The sequence below is a fragment of the Molossus molossus genome, unplaced genomic scaffold (genome assembly GCF_014108415.1).
Source record: "Molossus molossus isolate mMolMol1 unplaced genomic scaffold, mMolMol1.p scaffold_m16_p_5, whole genome shotgun sequence".
Lineage (NCBI taxonomy): Eukaryota > Metazoa > Chordata > Mammalia > Chiroptera > Molossidae > Molossus > Molossus molossus.
In genome coordinates, this window is record NW_023425388.1 from 5,124,259 (window position 1) to 5,136,961 (window position 12,703).

A 12,703-nucleotide genomic window follows, 5' to 3' on the forward strand; every position below is an offset into this window, starting at 1 on the left:
GGTGGGTAGTGGCTGGAGGTGAGCTGGAGGAGGTGTGAGTGAGTGAGTGAGTGAGTGTGAGTGTGTGAGGTTCCTGGGCTGTCAGCTTTTATACCCCCTGGCTTGTCTCTCCCCTCAGGATGCTCACACGCCTTCTTCCTTGTGTGTGTTTGGACTCAGAGAACTCTCATTAGTGGCGGGTCTGTGTTTTCTCTCTGAGCTGTTGCTCAGCGATGAAGCTCCTGGTGTGCTGTGCGCTCCGTTGATGCGGCCTCAGCTGCCTCTGGTTCATACGTCCTGGTAGGAAGGTGGTGTGTCTGCAAATAGCGTGTCCTGGGTCTGTGTTGGCTTCACGAGAGAACCATGGCTCCCAATGCAGCTGCCCTGGGACCTGTCTTGCGGACACCTGGGGACTGTGTTTCTTGGGTGCCAAGGCTTCCCAAGCGCCAACTGGAGAAGCCCGTGCCAAAGAGGGCATCAGGTGGGACATTTCTAACTGGTTCCCTGGGCGCCCTGGGGTGCAGGCAGTGTCTGGCACAGGTGACCAGCAGGAGAGGGGTGTGTGGTTACACCCCCTGGGGTGCAGGCAGTGTCTGGCACAGGTGACCGGCAGGAGAGGGGTGTGTGGTTACACCCCCTGGGGTGCAGGCAGTGTCTGGCACAGGTGACCAGCAGGAGAGGGGTGTGTGGTTACATTATGTAGGATTGTAACGCTGGTCATGGGAGGAGACTGTACTGAGCTGGCGGTGAAGAACCAGCTGTCCCCTGTGAGCTGCCCATGGACAGGGCCGCGTGGCAGGAAACGAGAGCACCTGCCATCCACAGCCTCCAGGCACTGGGGCCCTCAGTCGGACCACCTGCCAGGACCCGAATTCTGACGAGAAGCAACTCCTTCCCCAGCCGAGCCCCCCGGATGAGACCCCAGGATGTGACCCACAGGAGACCTTGTACCGCCAGCCCCCGGAGACTGTGGGAGACACGTGCATTGCCTGGGGCACACAGCTCTGGGGACAGCAACAGGAATCAAGCCACAGGCCATCCTGGAGTCCCAGGCCGCTGTCACCAGGAAGTGAAGTCCTATGTGTCAGACGAGAGCAGCTCCGCATGATTCAGTCTTTAACAAACACACAGTGGGTCAAATATGATACATTTGTCTTTTCAAAATGTACACACAAAGGTACTATCCGTATGTACGTATGCCCAGGAGGTAGATGAGAGAGAGACGTACAGTTCATCCTCATCCTTCGGGGGTTCCTCACTACATCAGTGGTAACCCCCAAATCAACACGTGCGGTGCCTGGGTGGTCCTCGGTGGACTTGGCAGGTGGCCGAACACTTGAGTCCCCGAGGTGCACGCTCCCAGCTGAGGCTCCCGGGAACACGGCCTGTTGTTTCAGTCTCGGTCGGGAACCTGTCCTCCCCAGGGTCTCTCAGTGTCGTGATTGTCCTCATTTTGGGGTTTGATGGTCCTGACTTTGCTGGATAAAAGGGCCCCCAGCAGGGAGCTGAAGTGCTGCCTGGTGTCCTGAGGGCAGGACGGCTGCGGCGCGCCCCACGGGGAAAGTACACGGCACAGCGTCTGGGCGCCAGGGCGACAGTGCAGGTGCTGCCATCGATTGTAAATAGGACATCTGTCATACGTGCATTAAGCCTTACCCAGACACACACATCGAGACTTCCGGTCAACATGGCGGGGTAAGTAAACATGGTATCGTGTCCTCCCACAACCACATCAAAGTTACAACTAAACTATAGAACAACCATCATTCAGAACCGCCTGACATCAAGCTGAATGGAAGTCCTACAACTATGGAATTAAAGAAGAAGCCACATCAAGACTCCAATCAAGACTCAATTACAACAGAAGGCTATAAAATCCACACAAGGTGTGCACCTCGAGGGCCCAGCTCGGTGAGCAGGGAGGCTGTGCCACTGGACCCTACAGGACACCTACTACAATAGGCCACCCTAGGAAGGGCAGGAGACATAGCAGCTCTACCTAATACATAGAAAGAAACACAGGGAGGCAGCCAAAATGAGGAGGCAAAGAAACAGGTCCCAAATGAAAGAACAGAACCAAACCCCAGGGAAAGAACTAAGCGAAATGGAGATAAGCAACCTAACACATGCAGAGTTCAAAATACTGCTTATAAGGATGCTCAATGAACTTAGTGAGAACCTCAGTGAACTTAGGGAGGGCCTCAAGAGCATTAAAAAGAACCAATCAGAAATGAAGGAGGCGCTAACTGAAATAAAGAATAATTTACACAGATTCAACAGTAGAGTAGGTAAAGCCAAGAAGCAAACCATCGATTTGGAATATAAGGAAGCAAAAAACACCCAATCAGAACAGCAAAAAGAAAAAAGAATCCAAAAACAGGATAGTGTAAGGAGCCTCTGGGACAACTTCAAGCGTGCCAACATTCGCTTCTTGGGGGGTGCCAGAAGGAGAAGAGAGAGAAGAGAGAGCAAGAAATTGAAAACCTATTTGAAACAATAATGACAGAAAAGTTTCCTAACTTGGTGAAGGAAACAGACATACAAGTCCAGGAAGCACAGAGAGTCCCAAACAAGATGAACCCCAAGAGGCCCACACCAAGACACATCATCATCAAAATGCAAAAGGTTCAAGACAAAGAGAGAATCTTAAAAGCAGCAAGAGAAAGGCAGCTAGTTACCTTCAAGGGAGTTCCCATAAGACTGTCAACTGATTTTTCAAAAGAAACTTTGCAGGCCAGAAGGGAGTGGCAAGAAATATTCAGAGTGATGGAAAGCGAGAACCTACAACCAAGATTACTCTATCCTGCAAAGCTGTCATGTAGAATCGATGGCCATATAAAGACTTTCCCAGACAAGAAGTAGCTAAAGGAGTTCATCACCACCAAACCGTTATTATATGAAATGATGAAGGGTCTTCTTGAAGAAAAAGATAAAATATATGAACGAACAAAATGGCAATGAATACATATGTATCGACAATGGAATCAACAGACAAAATGAACAAGCAGAACAGAAACATTCTCCTGGATACAGGGAACATTTTCTTGGTTTCCAGAGGGAGGGGGTTGGGGGAATGGGTGAAAAAGTGGAGGGATTAAGAAGTACAAATCGGTTGTTAAACTGACAAACCTCAAAGGAAAGGGGGGTAGGGGGGTGGGAAGAAATAAACCAGAGAACTTATACGCATGTGTGCATAACCAACGGACACAGACAACAGCGTGGGGAAAGGCAGGAGGGGGATAGAAGCGATGAGGAGAGTGTCAATCGAGGAAAAAGGAGGAACATCTGTAATACAGTCAACAATAAAGATAAGTTACAAATAAATAAACAAATAAACAGATACACACACCAAACAAGGGCCCGTATTGACTGAGTCGGAAATACTGTGGGAGGCCGCAGGACCCGACCCTGCATTTCCCGGAGCCGTGGTCCAGTGTTTGCTAATTCAGTGTCTGTGGCAACTTTATAGAACAGGCCTACTGAGGATAATGAGAATGGACTGTGTGTGCCCCTGTGTGCATCTGTGTGAGCATCTGTGTGTGCATGCGGCTGCCTACAACATGCCTAGTGACCCGGCACTGAGGACACCCTGGCTGAGTGGGCGATGTCCTGGCACACCCAGGATGGCCTCAGGCAGGACCCCACCCACCCACCCCACTCTCGCTCGTGGGAGGACCCAGGCTCAGACCTGCCCCAACTCCTATTCCCCGGGGGCATTGGGGACAGGCTCCCGAGCTGGACAATCACGAACATGTACGAGCTGGACAGCATCCCAGGGAAACAAACATCCCTGATGCCTCTGGGAGGCGGAAATAGGGGCTGGAGGGCCTGGGACACAGAGCCAGGAGGGTATAAAGGCAACAGCCCAGCACAACACACACACACACACACACACACACACACACACACACACTCACACTCACACTCACACACTCACACCTCCTCCAGCTCACCTCCAGCCACTGCCCCACCATGGCCGCGTCCACCCGGTCCGTCTGCGCCAGTGACCTGAGCTATGACAGCCGTGCCTGCCTGCCAGGTTCTAGTGACTCTTGCACCAGGTCCTCCTGGCAGGTGGACGACTGTCCAGAGAGCTGCTGTGAGCCCTCCTGCTGTGCCCCCAGCTGCTGCCAGCCCTCCTGCTGTGTCCCCAGCTGCTGCCAGCCCACCTGCTGTGTCCCCAGCTGCAGCCAGCCCACCTGCTGTGCCCCCAGCTGCTGCCAGCCCTGCTGCTGTGTCCCCAGCTGCAGCCAGCCCACCTGCTGTGTCCCCAGCTGCTGCCAGCCCCCCTGCTGTGTTCCCACCTGTGGCCCGTCCACCTGCTGTGCCCCTAGTTTCTGTGCTGTGGTCCCCACCCAGACTCTCATCTGCACCCCAGTGAGCTGTGTGTCCAGCACCTGCTGCCAGGCCACCTGTGGGTCCAGCCCCTGCCAGTCAGCCTGCAGCAGCTCCTGCACATCCTCGTGCTGCCAGCAGGCCTGCTGTGTGCCCGTGTGCTGCAGGCCCGTCTGTGGCACATCCGTGTGCTGCAGGCCAATCTGTGGCACATCCGTGTGCTGCAGGCCCGTCTGTGGCACATCCGTGTGCTGCAGGCCCGTCTGTGGCACATCCGTGTGCTGCAGGCCCGTCTGTGGCACATCCGTGTGCTGCAGGCCCGTCTGTGGCACATCCGTGTGCTGCAGGCCCGTCTGTGGCACATCCGTGTGCTGCAGGCCCGTCTGTGGCACATCCGTGTGCTGCAAGTCCATGTGATGTGTGCCCATCTGCTCTGGGTCCACAGCCTGCCCACCCCCTGCCCCTCATCCTGCTGCAGACCCTCCTCCTGCGTGTCCCTGCTCTGCCGCCCTGTGTGCTCCTGCCCCACCTGCTGTGTTCCTGTCTGGGCTCAGAAATCCTGCTGCTGACCGGACATGTCCCCCAGGGCCAGCTGGGCTCAGGTTTTACTCTGAGACTCTGATCCTCCCACCCACCCCGCAGTCTGGTCCTCACCTGGGTTACATGGCTGTCCCTACCCAGGACGGGTCCCCGGGTCTGCAGTGTCCTGACCTGCTCTTTGCTCCCAGGAGCCTCCAACCCTGATGCTTCCCTGGACTCCTGCCTCCTTCGAGGCGTCGCCCCCTGCCCCTGGGTCACCTGCCTTCCCTCCCAGTTCCTCTGTCAGCCCCTCCTCGGGCACCCCAATAAACTCACTCCATCACCCGATCGCTTCCCTCATCTGCTGGCTTCCCTGACACTGGTCTCCCCCAGCCGCAGGGACTGTGGAAAGGAGTGAGGGGCCCCGGAGGGCAGGTGACTGGGCAGAACTCTGGCTCTGGCCCAGGCATGTCAGTGTGCGGCGACCCTGCCCCTCGTCTCCCCCAGCCGCAGGGACTGTGGAAAGGAGTGAGGGACCCCGGAGGGCAGGTGACCGGGCAGGACTCTGGCTCTGGCCCAGGCATGTCAGTGTGCGGCGACCCTGCCCCTCGTCTCCCCCAGCCTGGTCACCTGCAGGCACAGCCTGGTCTGGGGTTTTCAGGTCCCCTGACCATGTCCCCCACCTTCGCACTGGGCAAAGGCACCCTCAGAGCTGCCATCAGGAGCTGGCCGGGCTCCGCAGCCTGTGTCCCGGGCGCTCTCCGTCCGCCTGCAGGTCCCACTGTTAGCAGAGCCCTGGTGGGGGAGGGGAGCTGCCCAGCTCGCAGGAGTCAAGGGTTAGGTGTGGAAACAAAGTATGAAGGAGCTGGTGGCCGCCCCACAAGGTCGCCTGTCTGCGTGGGCCTCAGGGCCCTCCTCTGGCAGCTTGGGGCTCCTCTGGGGGGTGAAGGACCCGAGTCTCAGGGCAGGGCTCCCCTGTGACCTGAGCAGGCCTGTGGGGCTCAGTGTACCGCAGGGCTGAGCACAACAGCCTGCTCTGACGGCAGGATGACATTGGCAGCACGCAGGGGACCATGTGCACGGGAGCAAATACCCCCGCAAGAGCACCCACTGGGGCAGTGGCCAGAACGGTCTCAGGAAGTGGACCCTCGTCCCCAGTCTGTAAAGGATCAGACAGTGATCAGCCCTCCTTGGGTCTAACACGTGCACGAGGTGCTGCCTCCCTGTTGTGAGCCCCTCCCTCTTCCTGGGGCCGGTGTCCATGGCCAGAACCCACAGAGGGAGCCCTGCTGTCCCTGAGGGTCTCTGCCTCCTTCCCTGAGATGCTGGCCTCCTCACCCCACCCGTGCCCCATCTGCTGCCTGTCCTGCCCCAAACTCCCCTCCTTTCCCCTGACCAGTTGTCCACTTGCTTTCAGTCAAATCAGTTTTGTTGTGATGAAATTTACATGGAGCCAAATGCACCCTATTTTCTGGGACTGTTGGATGAGTTTTCAAGAAGGTCACCCTCCTGTCCCCTCCAATGTCAAGAATTAGAACATTTAATTCAGGGTAGTGGTTCTTTCCCAATTGCCACTGTCATCCTGGATTCCGACCACCTCTGAGCAGCTGTCTCCCTACAGACAGGTCACGGGAGGGGGCTGAAGTGTGAGGGCGCAGTGTCTGTGCACTCCTCTCTGTGTCCTCTATGACGCGGGTCATTCCTTTCAAATGTCACAGTTGAGTTTCACTGAATGGATATACCACCGTTTGTCCGTTCGCCTGTTGAAGTACACTTGGGTTGTCTCCCGGTCATGGTGATTCTGAAGCAAGCCACTGTGAACACCTGCGCTCACAGTGTTGTCAGTTCTCTCGGCTATATCTCGGGGTGGCATTGCTGGCCACATGGTGCGTGCAGTGTGCAGTGTGCAGTGTGCAGTGTGCAGTGAGCTTTTTATTTCCCTGATGACCAGTGATGGCGATGAGCTCACGTGCCTGTGTGCCTTTGTGTGTCTTTCTAGTGCAGTGTCTGTTCCACACCTCTGCCCACGTTCACAAAATCAGAGTGTTCGTCCTCGTTAGTGAATGTGAGCGTTCTTTATGTAGTGTGGATACCCGTCATGTGTCACACATGTACATTGGACATCTCTCCATCTGTGGCCTTGTCATCTCCTTAACAGTGCTTTCTGGAGAGCTGACATCTTTCCTTTTTATCATATTCTGCTCATCATTTTCTCTTCAGTGCCTCTAAGAAATCCTTGCCCACGCCCAAGGTCATAGAGATTTTGTCCCGTGCTCACTTCTAAATATTTTATGATTTTAACTTCTTTTTAAATCCTCTCCCAAGGGTTTTTATTTCCACTTATCTTCAGATAGAGCAGGAGGGAGAGAGAGAGAAAAACATTGATGTGAGAGGGTCACATTGACTGGTTGACTCCCGCATGACCTCAACCAGGGCCAAGGACAAACTGCAACCAAAGTCTGTGCCCTTGAATGGAATCGAACCTGCGACTCTTTGGTCCGTGGGCTGACTCTCTAACTTCTCAGCCAAACCGTCCGGATCTACGGTTTAACTTTTATGCTTGGTTCTATGATCCATTTCACGTTAATTTTTAAATATAGTGTGCATTGTCCGGCATCATTTGTTAAGATTATCCTTTCTCACCCTGGCCGGTTTGGCTCAGTGGTTAGAGTGTCAGCCTGTGGTCCAGAGAGACCTGGGTTCAGTCCCTGCTAAGGGCATGTATCTCGGTTGCAGTTTGTCCCCGGCCCTGGTTGGGTCCTGTGGTTGGCAACCACTCGATGTGTCCCTTTCACGTCGATGTTTCTCTCTCTCTCTCTCTCTCTCTCTCTCTCTCTCTCTTCCTCTCTCTCCTTCCCACTCTATCTGAACACAAAAACAAACAAAAAAATGTCCTCAGGTGAGGATTAAAAAAAAAAAGATTATCCTTTCTCCATTGATTACCCTAGCTGAAAATCTCTTATCCATATATGTGAAGGTCTATTTCTGCACTTTCTTATCTGTTTATTTTTCTATTTTTATTATTCCACCAATAATACACTGTCTTGATCAATGTAGCTTTAAGTCAAGTCCTGAAATCAAGCAATGTAAGTCCTCCACTTCTGATTTTCTTTTGCCGAATTGGTTGGCTAACCTAGATCCTTTACATTTTCATGTAGCGTTTAGAATATATTTTAGAATTAGCTAATTAGTTTCTACAGAAAAGTATGCCGGGATTTTGATCGAAACTTCATTAAACTTGTCGATAAATTTGAAAAGAATTGATATTTTATTTTTTCTTCTAATTTTTATTAATTTATTTTTGTTACCGATGTTGCATCTTTCCCCCCCAGACGCCCTCCTCCCCATCCGGCCGCCCCCCCAGCATTGTTGTCTATGTCCATTGGTTACGCACATGTGCATATAAATTCTTTGGTTTATTTCATCCACGCCCCCCATCCCCTCCTCTGAAGTCTGTCAGTCTGAGCCGTACTCCTTTTTATGTCTCTGGGTCTATTTTATTCATCAGCTGATTTTGTTCATTATATTCCACAAATAAGTGAGATTATGTAGTATTTATCTTTCTTTGATTGGCTTATTTCACTCAGCATAATGCTCTCCAGGTTCCTCTATGTCGTCTCAAAGGATACAAGATCTTTCTTTCTTACAGCTGCATAGTACTCCATTGTGTACATGTACCACAGCTTTTTTATCCATTCATCTACTGATGGACACTTGGGTTCTTTCCAGATCTTAGCTATTGTAAATAGTGCTGCTATGGACATGGGGGTACATATATTCTCCCTGATTGGTGTTTCAGGCTCCTTAGGACATATTGCTAGAAGTGGGATCACTGGGTTAATGGCAGATCAATTTTTAATTTCTTGAGGAAACACCATATTGATTTCCATTGTGGCTGCTCCAGTCTGCTTTCCCACCAGCAGTGTATTAGAGTCCCCTTTTCTCCACACCCTCACCAGCACTTGTTGTTTGAGGATTTGTTGACGGCGGCCACTCTGACATGTGTGAAGTGATACCTCATAGTTGTATTTATGTGCATCTCTCTGATGATTAGTGACACTGAGCATTTTTTTCATATGTCTCTTGGCCTTTTTGTCTGTCTTTTTTAAGAATTGACATTTCAATATTGAGTGCTTTAATTCAGAGACATAAGGTCTCTCTAGTCATTTAGGATTGCTTTTTTCAATAAGATTTTGTCATTTTCTGTACATAGCTGAAGCACCCGTGTTGTTAACATACCTAATTGCATTGTTAATGTTTTAGTTAGTGATACAGTTTTTTCACTTTCAACTATTTACTGATACTAGGTAGAAATACAACTGGTTCTTGTAGATTGACCTTGTGTTCTGTAACCTGGCTAAATTTACTTGAATTCAATAGGTTTTTGGTATATTCCTTCCTTAGGATTTTCAGTGGTCAAGGTGTCTGGGCTCCTTGGGAAAGGTTTTAACTATGAATTCAATGTCTTCAGTTGGTAGAGCGCTATTTCCTCTTGTATTAGTTCTTATAATTCATATCTTCCCAGTTATTTGTCTATTTCATCGAGTTCTTGAATGTATCAGTGTAAAGTTGTTTGCTCTCATCCTGTTTTATTCTTTCAGTTATAGAATCTGTGGTCGTAACTTTCTTCCATTTGTGATTCTAGTATTTGATTCCTTTTCTCTTTTTACTTGACTAATAAAGTAAAAATGTATCAATTTTATCAATGTTTTCAAAAAAACAAATGTGGTTTATTGATTTACTCTCTGTCTGTCTCATTCTGTATATTTTTCTATTGCTGATGTTAGAGTGAGGGTGGGGGAGAGAGAGATTGATTTGCTGTCTCACCCATGTGTGCATTCATTGGTTGATACTTGTATGTCTGTTGATTTTCTAATCAGTAGATTTCTACACTTCTTAAGTATTTTCTTCCTTCTAATTATTTTTGGCTTCAACGTGCTTTTCTTTTTATAGCTTCATATGGTAGAAACATAGATCATTGATCTTAGTCCTGCCTTCTTTTTAAATATGCATTATTAAAGCTGTACATTTCTCTCAATAAACTGTGTTTGCTGCATCTCACAAAGTTTGTTTTCATCTTATTCAAAGTATTTCCTAAACTCCATTGTGATTTCTTCTTTGACTGAAGAATTATTTTGAAGTATGTTGTTTAGTTTCTTAATATTGGACTCTGGGGGGGTGTCCATGGCTCTTTTCTCTGTGCATCTCTCCCAGTGGCCATGCCGGGCCCCGTTCTTAGCCTCCCTCTGATCTCCGAATTCCGACTACTGTGCATATCTGTCATTCCTGGTTTTCTGTTGTGGAGGAAAGCACTTTGTCTTGTTTACACCAGCCCCGTGAAACAGTCCCCTCTTCCCAGCCTCAGAAGGCAGTAATACCCTAGTGCTGGTTAAATTAGTGTTCAAATCTGCATTATTTTATCCAGATGTTGTTCTCCAAGTCTGTGTAGTGGAACCAGGTTTCACTTCCTTTCTTACACATGTTTTGTTTTTGCTTGTTTTTCCTGTCTTAGTGTTGACGGTTGCTTGTTTTGTTTGCTCATTTTCTGTGTACCTGTCATTAAATCATACCCAAGCTTCACTCAAGAGGTTCAAACACATCAGGCGATCATCAGCCTCATTTAGTTTTAAGAAGACTCTCTCCCAGAGCCCTCTGTATCTGTGGGCTGTCCCCTTCACTGGTGCACAGGCGTCATGTAGGCATCTCCGTTCACTTTTGTTTCTGGTTTCCCCCATCTCTCTCCTGTCACGGATCGCTGATTTCCTAATAGTGTTGTTTTTTTCTGGGGGTGGGGGTGCCCTTTTTAGGTGATGTACACCCTCCAGAAGCTTTCTGAAAATGAGTGCATTGGAGATACAGTTTTGAGCACAGCATAGTTTAAAAATGTCGTTATTCTGCCTTAATAGCTGATGGATAGTTTAGATGGGTATAGTCTTCTGGATTGAAAAAGTTTTCCCTTAGAATATTTGTTGAAGATGTGCAACCTTTCCAGAAATCTAAATGTTCCTGTGCTGTTTCTCAGCTAACCCAGCTCCTGCAAAGAGAATTCACTATTCTCTCTGCCTTGGTTAGTTCTGCCTGTTCTGTCTGATGTTTTGTTTATGGCCCCATGTGCTCAACAAAATGCCTGTGATAAACATGTTAGTGAATGAATCAGTAGTTCATTTCCCCCCTGCAAGGTAAATCATTACATCAAACCCTGCTACATGTTATTGATATATTCTCTTTGTCAATGATGGAGATGTTGATTATTTCCACATTTGGGCTAATATTAATAACGCTGCTATGAAAATTTATTTTAGCATTATTCATCATTTTGTTTTTGGTGAATATATTTAGTCATTTCTCTTCAAGGTACAGTCACCAGTAGAATAACTGTGTCATAGGATAGGCATGTGTTTCGTTTAGCATGTACTGCCCAAAGTTTCTAAAGAAATTCCCATTCCCATTAGTGAATTTTATGCATTCCGGTCACTGTATATCCTGTATAAAATGAGGTATTGGTGGTCTTTGAAGATATTATTCATTGTGGAAAGAGTGTGGCGGTCCAGTAGTGTTGCATTAATTTGCATTCCCTGGTGAGTACAGCTGCTCACTGGACATTTCAATAGCTTTTATGGTCGGTGCTTTGCAAGCCCTTTGCTTTTTTGTTATTGTTGCTAAATAGGTTATTTGTACTTCTTGATTTGTAGAAAATTACTATGAATTCTGAATATGAGTTATTTGGCATATATGTGCAGTGGTATGCTGGGGAATGTTTACCGACTTGCTGCCTGTAAAACAGAAACACCCTGATCGGTGGTGTTTGGCTGTTTCCATGGTGTAACTGCTCTCACCATAACTACCAATGTGAGGCTACCGAACACCAAGCTGGGAAGAGAGGTGCACAGTCAGCTCTCTGGAGCTGGGCAAGTCGGCCTCAGCACACCTCTGGGGTGTGTGCATTGCAAGTCTCTCATCCACGTCTGGGGCTGTGTTTCTCATCCTCTGGATTGTATCTAGAAAGTCGGCATTGGAGGATGGTGGCGTAGGTAAGCATGGTATCGCCACCCCCCACAACCACATCAAAATTACCACAAAACTACAATACAACCATCATTCAGAACTCCCGGACATTGAGCTGAATGGAAGTCCTACAACTACAAAATTAAAGAAGCAGCCACATCAAGACTGGTAGGAAGGGTGGAGGCATAGACCGGCTGGTCCCATTTCTGTGTGTGGCGGATACAAATTAGGAGGACATCTCAGCTGGGAAGGTCCTCCCTGAGGAGTGAAGGGTCCCCGTCCCACACAGGTGCCCAGCTCAGGGTTCCAGTGCGAGGAAGAAAAGTCCTCATCACTTCTGACTGGAAAAACCAGCAGGAATTGAGGCCGAGAGAGGCTGTGGCTGGAGCCCCAGGCAGTTCCTCCTAAAGGGCCCGTGCACGGACTTACTCGAACTTACTCCCATTAACCTCAGAGGGGAGGCAGCTTGAGGGATTCCAGAAACATACAGGGAAGAACTGAGCTGTTTGGCCTTGGGAGGAGGGATGGAGAGGCGGCTTTCTCCTGGACAGAAGTGCTGGCGGAGGCTGAGGTTGTTTTGGTGAGCCCTTCGCTGGGACAGGTGGATGGCCGCCATATCTGGGACTCAAGCAACCAGGCTCACTGTTTGCCCCGCCCTGGTGATTCCCTGAGGCCCTGCCCCCCCAACTTTCAGGCCCACCCAAGCTGTTTCCAAAGGCTTTATCATGGGATTGGGCTGTCTTGGATCCTGCTTCAGAGTTTCCTAAAATCTCTCAAGCAAGCAGCATCTGGTCTCAGTGAGCCCCATACCTCTCATTAGGTTGCCCCAGGCCTGGCACTAGAAGCAGCCAGTCTTGGTTCACAA

At 49.5% G+C, this 12,703-nt stretch overlaps 1 protein-coding gene across 1 annotated transcript; it reads left to right on the forward strand.

Moving 5' to 3' along the window:
• Nucleotides 1–3,951: 3,951 nt before the first annotated feature.
• On the forward strand, nucleotides 3,952–4,731 carry LOC118617616 (keratin-associated protein 4-6-like). The gene has a single exon (XM_036243598.1). It carries the CDS (start codon nucleotides 3,952–3,954, stop codon nucleotides 4,729–4,731), a length of 780 nt encoding a protein of 259 aa, XP_036099491.1.
• Nucleotides 4,732–12,703: the final 7,972 nt, after the last annotated feature.